Source organism: Barbus barbus, assembly GCF_936440315.1.
Source record: "Barbus barbus genome assembly, chromosome: 25".
NCBI lineage: Eukaryota > Metazoa > Chordata > Actinopteri > Cypriniformes > Cyprinidae > Barbus > Barbus barbus.
In genome coordinates, this window is record NC_136753.1 from 21,085,764 (window position 1) to 21,099,801 (window position 14,038).

The 14,038-nt window shown below is 36.1% G+C and overlaps 1 protein-coding gene across 1 annotated transcript; it reads right to left on the minus strand.

Moving 5' to 3' along the window:
• Positions 1-1,284: 1,284 nt before the first annotated feature.
• Positions 1,285-11,560, minus strand: LOC306845275 (rho guanine nucleotide exchange factor 25-like; the record flags this gene model as incomplete). The annotated part of the gene is made up of 15 exons (XM_079377982.1): positions 1,285-2,189; positions 2,293-2,473; positions 2,559-2,750; positions 2,948-3,025; positions 3,128-3,178; positions 4,469-4,561; positions 4,643-4,732; positions 4,854-4,923; positions 5,014-5,117; positions 5,191-5,257; positions 5,341-5,465; positions 5,553-5,627; positions 6,092-6,435; positions 9,797-9,923; positions 11,300-11,560. The coding sequence occupies 15 exons, from the start codon at positions 11,558-11,560 to the stop codon at positions 2,008-2,010; spliced, it is 2,040 nt and encodes a 679-aa protein (XP_079234108.1). The 3' UTR covers positions 1,285-2,007.
• Between the last annotated feature and the right edge of the window lie 2,478 nt (positions 11,561-14,038).

Here is a 14,038-nt window from a genome sequence, read left to right on the forward strand (position 1 = left end):
AAATGACCTGGACTGTATGCAGCCACCTTCTGTAAGTAAAAGCACGTAAGAAGCCAATGTAATTGCTGTCTAATCCAATATACAGTACAGCATCCTCATGCATAATTTTAGTTATGTTTGTCTGCATATTGTTTGTTTTATATGTGTGTGTGAGAGAGAGATAAGTGTTTTCTAAACTACATCAAGTGGGCTTTACATTGTCGCTCATGAACAGTATGAGGCCCTAATGACTGTTTGCTGCATTATCCATTGAACCACAAACTCTTCAAATAATGTTCAACATTATGGCCTTCTCAAAGTGTGTGAGAGTATGTGATAGTTTCCCCCAATCTTTCTGTTACACCCTGTCTAAAAACGGTGCCATACAGGAGTAAATAAGTGCAAGACTGTCCAGCAAGATTTAGAAGAGGTTAAGGAAGTGAAAAAACACCAAGAGGTTCAGTATAAAAATCACAGGTTAAATATAACAAGCAATGGTGTAAAACGGAATTGAAAACTAACTCTTGTGCACTTGTTTTGTATCTTCAATGCCATATGATGCCCCTCAAAACAGAAAAAAGGTATAAAATCCTTTTAAATTGTTCTTTATCGCTCTCTACCAGTCACTGAGCTTGTTTCAGTCCTGAAAAAGACAAGTGAAGGATGCAGTCCTTCAATACTAAGTATTCTGTTTGGAGAATGCATCTATTTATCTGCCCTGCATATTCCGGTGTAAGCATGAGCGCAAGGTCAAAAAGGAGCATGTAAAAGCATTGGTCTAAGTCTACTTGATTTTTACGGTTAGTTTCAGATTAGCTTAAGGTGATCGGGGCTTGAACAGATATAGGAAGCTGAATATCTGATTCTCTGGCTGCGTATTAAATGATGAGATTGACTTTTTGATGATACTATTTCTCAAAAACCTCCCTGCTTCCTCCTCACTTCACTGCAATGATTCTGTCTCCTCATCTCTGAATTTCTCACTGTCTGCATGACTCCTAATTTTTGTTGGTGTTTTTTTTGTATCTCTACCAGTAGGTAGCTTATTCTCTGACCCCCCCAAAAAGTGTGGCTGCCTATATTGATCATTTTTTAAAAGAACATAATGTAGTATGCAAAAGTCCCTTAAATATAAAAGGGGGGGGGGGGGGGGGGAGAGGGAGGGTTTTTCTTTTTTTTTCTTTTTTGTAAATGTAAGAAAATACATTTGTTGTCGAATGGAATGAGATAAAGGCTTTGGTGATAACATTTTGTAGCATGTCTTCTGTTTTCCTGAAGAACTAAGCAAATGTCTGGGATAACTTGAAAATCTTTTAATTGACAGAGTCATTCAGTGAATATACACTACTAATGAAAATGTCTAAATTGAAATAAGAAAAAGCAAACACATTGGATATAGCCTGATATTCTGGCTTTTTACAAAAATGATCAAGTACACACCTCATATTTGCAGTACCTGACATTGCAATTGCCTAAAATCATTCATTGTGTCACATTATATATCACCTCCTCATTCACAATTTCAGTAATATAGAATTAGAAGTAGCTACAAATATAACATTTAATATTTCATGAATTATACCCTGTCAGTGCCATAAAGTTTAGCTTATACAGTCCAATACCTTAAATTTGTTATGGTAGCAAAAAATGTGATCTTGTAGGTTCAAAATCCTCAGATTGTTACCATTGTGAAATATTGAAGGTTGTGGTAGATTTTCAGTTTGTGTGCATTATCATATTGAAATGGCAGGCAGAAGAATAATTATATTCTAATGAATGATTAAATCAATTCAGTCTTTTTATCGGACCTAATTAACTCAAAAATGGACTTCTAAAGTCTTTCTTTATCTCCTTATAATGTTCTCCTGAGGGTAACAGATAGGCATTTTAAGAGTTGATGGCAGAGGAAGATGAGAAAATGCCTTTTCAGGACTGACAGAAAGCTGAAAATTATAGTTGAAGAGTGAAATCATGTTATTCATAATGCAAATTATAATGCAACTTCACAATCCAGCAAACACTAGCCTTTCAATGAGGCGTAGAAGGTTGTGAAGAATTCCAGGAGCGCAGACAGGGCAAACCCTGGCGGTCTATGGAGGAAGAGCTGTAGGGTTGCAAGCCAGAGTTCAGTGAGGGTGAAGTTGTCAAGCTCTTTTCCGGGCTGAGAGATTTAATTTCTTTTCTCTGGAATTCAATAGGAGACTGCAGGGCTGTGACAGGTGAGACAGAGGAGAAGAAACAGAACAGTGTACATTAAGAATTCTGCTCTAAGGCAAGGTCACAGAAAGATCATGGAAGGTATGATGATGATACCGTTTAAGAAGTTGCGCTGTGTCTCCAGCATCTGTATAATGTCATTTGCCCAGGTCATTCTGATTTCTGGAGATGATGCACGAAGAATGAAACGGTGCATGCTTCCATCAATGTTACGAGATATCAACACCATCCGACATGGATCATCTGGGAAAAGATCCTCAATGCCCAAACAACTAATCTATGAAAGATACAAATATAGAAATAAACATTTGTCCTCATATTTGTTTGGCCTACAATCTTCCACTTTCTCCTCTGCTCCTCACCTTGATGCTGTTTTTATAGATGTATCCTGGCAGGGAAAAGCCTTTCTTGCGGTCGATTGGCTCACTGAGGATGACAAGTTGCTCGAAGAGAAACACCCGTCTCTCTTTGGGACGGGAGAGGATGCTGTTCTCATTCTCGATGAATGTGAAGGTGCCCTGTTGCAAGAGTTTCCCTTGTGCTCTCAGCTGGCCCTATGAACCCATTCAATCATGGATCATCCATGTTAATTTTTAGTCTCAAATATAGGTAGGCGTGCTGATAAAACTAAAGGAACTATAAATTATATAAACAGATAATTATTTTATAAATAATGGACTTGGGCTGTGCTCATTTTGGATACTGGAGCAGTCCAAGGTGAAGTAAACAGTGTATTTGTGTGTCATATTACCTCAAAACCCTGTAGTCTTCCAACATTCATCATGTCATTACATCGCTTTGGAACAAAACACATCACCTCCACTGCACTCTGAGATAAGGACACAAAAAGAGGACAGAATAATAATTAAGTGTCACCTAATAATGAGTTTACTCTCTTTTGCTCAGTCTTATAAGTACAGACTGTACTTACCTCAAGATCTTCTGTTTGTCTGCCTGCTTTAGTGTAGTACTTCAAGAAGTCCTGTAAATAAACACAGAATATAGGGAGGATATTAGATGAACAGGCATACATTTTAGCTCAGCTCGTTAGTTTATAAAGAAGGACAAGAATATATATGGAAAATTGAGGTGATGGCTTAAAAATTCCTGTTTTTTTTGTTGTTTTTTTACTTAATCAGATCCAGTTTCATCTACATAACAGGGTTCAACAAGGCATGGTCAATTTTAATTCTGTCAGGAACACTATCATCACAGATGATAGACAATTAGCATACAGTTTGTATTGGCGGTATGGTTCTGTTCTAAACATAACAGAACCAACAAATGTATAGCAGATATTGTTAAAGTTCAGTAATATACTGTATGTACATATTTTAGAATTAGTCTGATTCAAAGGAGAATCAGAAGGCTGAATCCTGACTGACAGAGGAGGAGTTGAGGATGGAGCAGGGTAATTAGCTATTGAGCAATGCGGAAACTGCTGATAATACTGAGGGACCTTATATATGGATTCTTAGATAGGTGTCGTCTTCCTATAGGTAGATGGGGATCAGCTGAGAGTCAGCTGATTTGAGCCTGACTAATGTGACCTGCCAGAACTAACCCTACGTTTGATTTTCATACACATCACTATTTAGCAACAAAAGCCATCATAATACTTTCGTAAATACCTGTTTGTTGCAATGTACTTGGTATCAGCACATACAATGACAAGATTTATAACAATGACGAAACAAGTTTGAGGATAATCCCTGGAATACAAACACTACCATTCAAAATTTGGGGGTTTAACTTTCTACTCATCAGAGAATTGTGGGGAAAAATATATAAGAGTTTTTAACATTGATAATAAGGAGAAATGTTACTTAAGTACCAAATCGGCATTTTAGAATGATTTCTGAATCATGTGACACTAAAGACTGGAGAAATGACTGCTGAATTTCAACTTTGCCATCACAAGAATAAATTACATTTGAAAATACATTAAAATAGAAAACATTGATTTTAAATTATAATATTTGAACTTTGGTTTTACTGTATTTTTGATTGAATAAATGCAACTTTGGTGAGCATAAGAGACTTCTTTCGAAAAATATTACCGACCCCAAAGTTGATAAAAATTTGAATATGTAAAAGAATAGTATATTTTGGTAAAAACACCCAGAAGCTCCCTCTTTGGAGTCCAAAAGTGAGGCTGACAGAGGAGGGAAATAGAGAATGAACAGAAACTAATTTTAATACATAATTTGTTTTTAAATCATTTGGAAAAAAGAAAGCACATGTATTTTTGCAAAAGCTTACACAAAAATACCTTCAACAGCAGCTGATATTTCATGATTCTCTGAACAGGTTTGATGAGCAGGTCGTTTAACTGCAATCTGTGACCCAGCTGTTGCCTCAGTTCCTACATGGAGAAAGAGCACAGGAGAGTCATAGACCTTGACCACCAAGCAAACATTGCCTTATAATTATATTCAGATTTTACCTCAAAATAGGTTTCAATGTACTCTGAGACAATGTGCTCTGACTTTGGCTTGTTCTGACAATAAACCACATACATGTTGAGCCGCCTCTCCTGGAAAACACACAGAGATATTCATTTCTTAACATCTCTTTCAATTTATTGAAGATGGATTACAGCATTTAATGTTGACTATATCACCAGCAGTTTAACTGGAAATAAAAAATAGACGTACATGTTTGATAAACAGTTGTGCCAGCAGGTCAGGTTCGCACACACATTTCTCCAGCTCTCCAAGAAAATAGCTGAGACAAAACAAAATTAAAGGTAGCAGCTGTAAGAAGGTCAGGTTTGCATGCCTCAATAGGCACAGTTCCTATCAATAGGTAGCTTACTCTTTGTGCCAGTCATAGATCTGATGAATGTTCCCAAACACAATTTTATCCTTTCCCGCCAAATACTCAGGCACCCCAACACTATTCATTGTAGCCATATAACCCTGGAAAAGGGAGGAAATGAGAGTTAAAAGAAGAATGAGTAAGATCAACTGACTGAATGCATTTATATGTTACCTCCACCACAAGCCCCAGATCCTCCACATACAGCTTCTCTGTCTCTACCAGCTCTGTCAGCACATATCTATGCCAGATTCAGAGAAGGATTATTAACAATATCTTATTCCAGAAGCCCTGGGTTTGGGTTACCATCAATCAAATACCCACATGCTTTTCTCTAAGGCAGTTTTTCTCTCCTGCTCATCATCCTCTAGACTCTGCGATTGTACCTGTGTCTCGTCAGTCAAGTCGAGATCTCTCTCCCCAGAATGCACATCACAAGACTGATGCCTCTGAAATAAGATTCATTAGCCATCACAAGCACAAATCAGTAATCATGTATAAAAATACTCTACGGTCCAGGACTCAGTGTTGTGTACCTGAAAGATATGATTTAGGTATCTTGGGTAATAGGGACTGTCAGGAGATGTTGGCCTTGAAAGTTCAGCACAGTCCTGTATGCCACAGACAAAGTGAGTACATAGTACAATATATCAAAATAACAGAAAATTTACCCTGTCTCTGTAATGAACAGAACCATTCAAAAGTTTGGGGTTGGTAAGATTTTTAGAAAAAGAAGAAAAACAAGGCTGTATTTGTTTATTAAAAGAGTAATAGTGTGATATATTATTACAATTTAAAATACCTGTTTTCTACTTTAAAATATTTAAAATGTTCACATGACCTTTAAGAAATAACTATAATATGCAGATTTTGAAAACAGTTGTGCTGTTTATTTTTTTTGTGGAACCGGTGATACTTTTTCAGGATCCTTTGATGGATTTGTAACAAAGTGAAAGTCTGTACTGTCATTTTTGTTTAATTTAAAGCACACTTGCTGAAGAAAAGTATTACTTAAAAAAAAAAAATCATACTGTCCACAAACTTTTGAACAGTATAGTGTAAACGATGTCCATACCAGAGATCTGTAGGAATGGGGCAGTTTGTTACACTTCTCTGTTGGGCTCAATGGGCTTTGAGCAGGTGAGAGAGGGTGAAACATATAGGATGACCCCTCTGGGCTCTGAATGGCCTTTGAGCTCTGACTTTTGCCACCTCCGCCCAGACTAAACCTCCGAACTGGGCTGCTCAACCATCTCTTGAGGGCTTTGATTGAGCGTTGGGGTGTGGTAGATGGTTGTCTAGTGGAAAGAGACTGATGGTTGCTGGGTGAGATTGGAGAAAGGTCATCAATGGAGATGGAGGTTGAAGGTGTATCAGGAGGCAAGGAGACATCGCTGAGCCCTGTCAGTGTGTATGTCTCTACAATAGACAGAGAGAGATGGGGGGGGGGGGTAAATTCCGTGTAAATTCATATTTACACTGAAGAAAAAAATTGGCCTTCTTTCTCATATTTCTAAAATATATATTGTTGCAACATTTGACAAATTATTGGATGCCATTTTCAGTTGACCACAAACATTACAGACTATATCTATATGCTTAATTAAATGATATATTGTGAATATGCACTGATATTGTACTGAAAACCACCACAATAAAACAGGGAATAAAAGTCTTTAAGTTCATTAGAAATACCTTTACTTTCCATTAACTCTGGCCAGCCTTAAATAAGTGATAAATATTTTCATGTTTTTTTTTTATTTATTATTCTTTATTTATTAATAATTTTAACAATATTTCACCATTAAAATTTATCTTTTGTAAAAAAAATCTCTGTTGACACATCTGCAAAGTGCCATTTGCAGTGTGCTTATTTGTGCTCAAGAAACATTTCTTGTTATAACCATTTAGAAAATGGTTGTGCTGCTTAATATTTTGCATAAAGCATGATGAATAGAAAGTAAAAAGGAACAGCATTTATTTGAAATATAATATTTTTGCAACAGTGTAGCCTAATAGTCTTTACTGTCACTACTTTTGATCAATTTAATGCATATCCTTGCTGAATAAAAGTATTAATTTCTTTCAATCAATCGATCGACTAATATAATGGTAGTGTGGTAGGTGAAATGGTCATGTATGTTGTGCAGTGATTTAATAAGAAGAGAGTGAGGAGAGACAGAGTTATAAGGCTGATATATTGCAGGGGAATTTCCAGCTCCTTCACTAATATTCATCTTGCAGTTATTTTTGCTGAATTTTCTGCATAGTCATGAAAGGTGGAATATAAATAAAACTGCCAGCACATGGAAGAGATTCTGCATTATAAGCAGATGATACAGCTTAAAACAGTTTGCCCCCCCCCCCCCACCCCCGATTTAAAAGCTTTACAGTGAAAAATGGGGAAACATGCCCTATCTGAAAGGCATGAAGATAAAGATTGCCTCTGAGAGAGAATGTGGGACAGAACAGACGGGATTTTACAATTTCTGTGTGAAATATGGATTAGCTGTTTCTATAAAGGCCACATAACCATAATCCTGCAACAACCATTCACACACATAATGCATCAGCAATAATACATTTCTATAGATAATCCATGAAAAATAACACTAAGAAAATAACTGTTCAGCATATCTACAAACTACAGGTCGAATGCAGGTATTATTATGAAGCAACAGAACAATGGTAATAATTACACTCAGTTTACATGCAAGCAATCTTTTTCAAGATCTAAAATGTGTAGTATATAAATTAAGATCTTATTGTTAATTCATCTTTTTGGTCTAATCATGTTTTCTGGGAATTTATTCAGAATGTTAATCCCGAAAAAACAGCAACGCCAATATGCAAGTACATTGAAGGTACAAATGTCAAAAGTGACAAAGCAACTAATGGATCTCTTACCTTGCTGTCTGAAGCAGCACTCACACCTGGCCAAAACTTTCTGACAGAAGCGTGCACAGCCACACACCCCTGGGCCACGATGCCCCTTCATACCAGCCGAGTAAATACTGCTGTTCCAACCTGCAGCATGGCACTGTGACGATGTTTACTCCTACTCTCCTACTCTCAGTTCAGAGGTAATCCTGAGCTCTGAATATACACGCAACATCTGTATAATCCCTCTGCTCTTATCCACATAGACCCACATCACATCATGACTGGGTTCAAAAAGATATTCTTTCTGCAGACTGCCTCTTCACCTTCAGGAGGCAATGAGGAGGGTCAGAGTGAAATAATGAGATAGGGAGCGGAATTTAAAAACAGTGATCCTACTGTGAGAGGGAGGCAGAGAAAGATTATGGTTGTGGTTAATGTCTTGGGCTCCTCATGTGTTCTCCACTGCCAGTGTACACTTCACCTTTGCTTTTTAGTTGCTGTTAATTGTGCAAATAGCAGCACCTAAGGAACTGCAAACATAATAACCGTTTCTTAAAGTCACAATGAAATGGAAACCGTGAAAGATATATTTCTATGTTATGTGACATATCCAAATGTAACAAATTATTGAAAAAGAAAAAAAATGTAGGGCTGGGACTTGGTTGCATCAGTTGTTAATTGGATTAGATGTGGTGTTGCATTCAAAAATAGAAGCATAATGTTTTATTGCATAAAACATTTACATGAACCGGTCACATAGGGTCAATTTTAACTTCAGCAAATTCTGATAATCTTTTCTTCTGTATTGTGGCGTTTAGGCGAGTGAAATGGCTTCTTGAACAACAACAAAAAAGTAGAAAGGGACTAGATTTTTTTTTTTTTTTTTTTTTCATTATTGTAATTTACTAATTGCTCAAATGTGACAGGTTGCTGGAGGGGGAGGGAAAGTTAATGTTTTGAGTAAAGATGAGGAAAAGAAAAGAAAACAATGTACAGATAATTCATTTAGCCTATAATAAACATTGCATTAATACATAAGAATAAGAGTTGTCGATTTTGATTTCATGGCGACTTTCAACACTCGTTACCGCCCATAAAAACATTGAAAAATGTGCCAAAAATCCGCAATGTTTATATTCCCGGGTAATTTTGCCAATTTCAATGGCATGCATCTGATCTCGTTGGCTGTGCATGCGCTTCTAACTAACAGCATTCGTGCTCAATGCAAACCTGTCTAAGAGGAACACTCGCTAATAAAAGCAACAGAAGGTGACGGTGAAAGCAACAAAAGTAGTAGCTACTGCGAGAAGGTCAGGAAGAATCCGCGCTTGTACAAATCTAGTTTTAAAAAGTTTAAAGATAAACAGACTTCGTGTTGTCCTCTGCAGGTCAGGTGATGTACTACAAATCAGTTGTATTGCATGTGAGTTGAACGCGTCCACACGAGTTCATGGTTGATGGAGTCAGTCTAGAAAGGCTATAACGCTTGACCACGTACAAGACGGAAAGACAGGCGAAACGAATAAATACCGCATTATATCTCTCTTCAGGTACTACATCTCACCCCATAGTTTAAAAACAACCCGATATTGCCATCTTATGGTGAAACATCAGGCAACACTTTCTATAAAGAGCTACTCTTTCTCGTTCATGATAGGCTACTGTCTAAAACACTTATTTTGGCTTCTTGGAATAATGTGTACCTGTACAGAGGGAAATATTCACCTAACAATAAACCTTATAAGGTTTCTTGTTCTTGTTTTTGGACATCTCCATGTAACTGAGACTGAGAATTAGTGTGTTTACATGTTTTGAGTGTATGTGTAATTAAGAATTCCTGTTCAGTGGAAAAAAGACCTCTCATAATCATTATGAAAGGGTATGTTTGACCCCTCACCTTTGCCCTCAGGTATGTGTTTTGGTCTTGAGCTCCAGCTTTGTTCTCCATTTTCCCATTCTGTACCCTTTTTTGAACAACCCTGTCTGTCTTGCAGTAAAAGACTCCCTTCGGTGTGTTCTTGCATCTGAAACAGGTCATAAAATGTAGTGTTATCCTCAAGCTCTGAAAGGGCAGAATTGTAACCGGCTATTATCACAACAGCTATTAAATACAGTGCATGTCCACACCTGAGCAATTCACATGACCCTCAAAAAATGCATACCTCCTCAAAAATGACACTGTAAGTCTCGAGAAAACATTTTTGGATTTTGGGTGAAATGACCCTGGTGTCTTGAGATTTGCCTATCTATGAGGACGTAAATATTGATATATTGACAGTCCAAATAGTTTAAAATCATGCAGTTGCCTAAGGTATTTCTTTTTGTTGAGATGTACAGTCTTTACGTGGCTTTCCATTAACAGACAATCCAGACAATGCATGTTAATCTAGAAAGTGTATCTGTATTTATTGTAGGAATACATCCAAATTACAGTGTGCCGGAGGCCTTATCTCTTGTGCTTTCTTCCTTCGTTTGCAGTAAACATTTGGCAGGTTGGCCTAGTTGGAGCAATCTCAGTATTGAGCTGATAACTTGTTGTGACAAGTTTGTCAAATTTCTATTCAAGGCTTTAAGTCTATGAAGTAATCATTTTCTGTTTAGAGAAGTTCAAAGAAGCCCAAACAGTCTTTCAAAATGACAGCAACTAAAAAGACTCACTAAAAATACTTGAGACAGATTTTCATGCGGCCCATGTAATTTTTGCTAATTGTGTTGCTAGTAAACAGAGAACATGCATCCCTGGGTATAAGAAAAGAGAAACAGACTGTGTGGGTCTGAGTTAACAAAGTGTTGTTGGCATGACTGTAACATTATTACGGTATTGCTAAAGCATCCAAGTTATTTACACCGACACAACAGAGAAAATACTATACTTTAAGAAAGGTAATAAACTAATAATAATATAGTGTACTGATTAAAACAGTCAGCATAAGGGTAGTTGACATGTCCTGGGGTGTGAAATGCTGCTGTGTAAAACATTACATTTTGCTAATGCATTTTTTTGAGATCTATATAGGGAAATGTAATATACAGACAGAGTTTACATAGAAATGTGTCTGTGAGGGAGTTTAATAAACATTGATGTAAAAGACATTAATGTACATTATCACAAGAACACACATCGAAAACACATCATTTAGTATATGAATATTCACATGAAGAGTCAACTTTCAACTTTTACTGATATAGATAGTAGTCTATAATACATGCTTTGTACATGCCATGGATTTCATTTGGTGGAAAGTGGTCTATAAAAGTGGCCTAAAAATGAATAATTTTAAATTTGCAAAAATGCATGCTTATGATTCCAGTTAGAGTTTTTTTTGTAATTAAAATGAGAATTTCATTAAAAATCAATAGAACAATTTAAAGGTTAACATGTATGTGTGTGTTTGCTCACCCAGTGCTGATTACTCAGGGCCAAAGATGGGAGAGTGTTTGATAAAGACATCAGCAATTGCTCTGTGTTTCCCTGAATTTTAGCCAAACTCTTCATCTTCTCTTTCTCTGTCTCCAGGTATGTTTTGTTGTGTCTTCTCAGTGCTGTCCCGCTTAATCCCCACTCAGCTCTTCCAGACTCACAGACACACATTCTTATCTTCTCTCCCTCTGCTGTCCACCACCCATTCCCTCCCTCTTCTCCAACACCCTCTTGCTCCATCATGACCTCCCTGGGCCAGAGAGAGAGAGTAAAACGAGAGAAAGGTTGAGAATGTTATCCTACGAACCTCCAATCTCAACTATAAATAAAGGAATTAAATAAAGTCTTATTTGACATGTACAGGTTGTTATAATTAGTTTTTTCTTAGGGTTAGTCTAATGTGCAGCAACAGCAACATATTTTGTAATAGTGACCCTGGACCACAAAACCAGTCTTAAGTAGCATGGGTATATTTGTAGCAATAGCCAACATTGTATGGGTTTTTTTTTATTCGATTTTTTATTTATTTATTTTTTATGATTTTTCTTAAATCATTAGAATATTAAGTAAAGATCACGTTCCATGAAGATATTTAGTACATTTTCTGCTGTAAATATATAAAAACTTAATTTTTGATCATTAAGTTATTATTCATTGCTATTAAGTAATGATAATTAAGTAATATTCATTGCTTAGAACTTCATTTGGACAAATTTAAATGTGATTTTCTCATCTTCTCTTTTATTTTTTTTATTTTTGCACCCTCAGATTCCAGATTTTCAAATATTTGTGTCTCAGGCAAATGTTGTCCCATCCTAACAAACCATTCAAAATGATGAATAAATCTCAGTTTCAAAAAATGTACCCTTATGACTGGTTTTGTGGTCCTGGGTTACGTGTGTGTGTGTGTGTGTGTGTGTGAGAATCACTAATTTCCTCAAGTGCTGCTGGTTTGCAGGAGGATTAACTTAATATGAGCTTAATTTAGGCACTTGTGTTGTTTTGTGAAGATCTGATGATAAAGTAGTTTTTATTTTATATTTTTATCAGTTCCTTCAGAATTGCAAGAATGAATGCATTTGCTTGCGATTTTATTGCAGGTTATTTATTTATTTTTGTGTAAAATCTTATTTTGAGCCTGCATGTTCAGTTATTAAGAACAAAATATTTTTAGGTTGTTGTACTACTTACGTTAGTGTTAATTACATAATGATTATTGGTATTTATTTGTGCCACAGTAATGAGTCAAATTTCTGTGGGACTGCTTTATGGAGATGGATTGTCCAATTTTGGCTGTCTTAAAAGGCAGAAAAGTGTTAATTACTAATTAAACATTGCAACTGGTGCATGTAAGGACATTTTTGTTGTGAAGGTACTTCATTCTGTCTTGAAATCTTATCAAAGACAGCTTGTACTTTACTACTCCTCACATTCCATATAATCCTCAGTAAAAATCAGGGTCCCTGTGATATAAAAAAACCAAAGCCCTGAAACACACCCACTGTATGTTAAACTTCATCAGCATTACTGAATGCATGATCCTTTTAATACTTATACTTTAATGAACAAGTGAGAGAATGATTGGTTTTGTTTGTCAGTATGAGACGGAGAGAAAGAAACAGAGACCATTTTTAGTATGCGTGTGTGAAAGGTGATTATGCTCCGAAAGCCTTGTGTCTTTTCTGATCCTGAAAGGCATTAGTCAGTCTAATGACCTGAGGTGTTACAGAGCATGTATACACCCTTCTGTGATCACATCACATACTACTACACACACTATGAAGACGTCAAGCTGATGGTTGTATTTTCGGTTACACTTTATTTCGATAGTCCACTTTAGACATTCTACTAACTATAAGTAACTTTGTAACTATATGTCAACAACATGTCAACTAATTCTCATTAATTTGCAACTACATGTCTACTAACTCTCAGTAGGCTAGGTTTAGGGTTAGTAGAGTAAGTTGACATATACTTGCAAAGTTTCTTATAGTCAGTATGTTGTATGTTGTGGAGCCATCAAAATAAAATGTTAGAAGATATTAAGCAGACCGTCTACTAATACTCTAATGACTGCTAGTTGACATGTAGTTGCAAAGTTACTTACTGTTAGTAGAATGTCTAAAGTGGACTATCGAAATAAAGTGTTACCGTATTTTCTGCAAGCCAAGGTTTCTGATCATGACTTGTGAAAGTTTTTTAAGGGATTTGGCAGCATTCACTGAAGACACTGCTTTTCTTCTAAAGTGTTAACACAGGTGAGTTATACTCCATACTTTTGAAATCTCTATTTTAAATCAAGTTTAAAATGTATGTGCCAGTAAGTAGGGATGCACGATATTGGAATTCTGCCGATATTCGATATGCCGATATTTTTCAACTCATTTTGGCCGATATCGATGCCGATACCGATATATTTCCTTTTGTTTGGAAACAACACCAAGTCTCTCCTGTGCAGAAATTATAAGCAAAATATTATTCATTTTGGTTAGTTTTTAACAAGAACTTATTTATTAGAATTAAATAAAAAATAATAAAGGTTTTTTAACAGTACATTGAAGCTTTGAAAATAAATATAAATCAACTATATCAATCGCTGCATTTTTTCCCCCAGAAAGATGCAGTGTTAACCCTAATATTTTATTTTAAGATTTAACATTTGTAGATGGTCTAAAACAAAAGAGTTGTAAAAATTCTGAAAATCTTTTAGAGCTCATG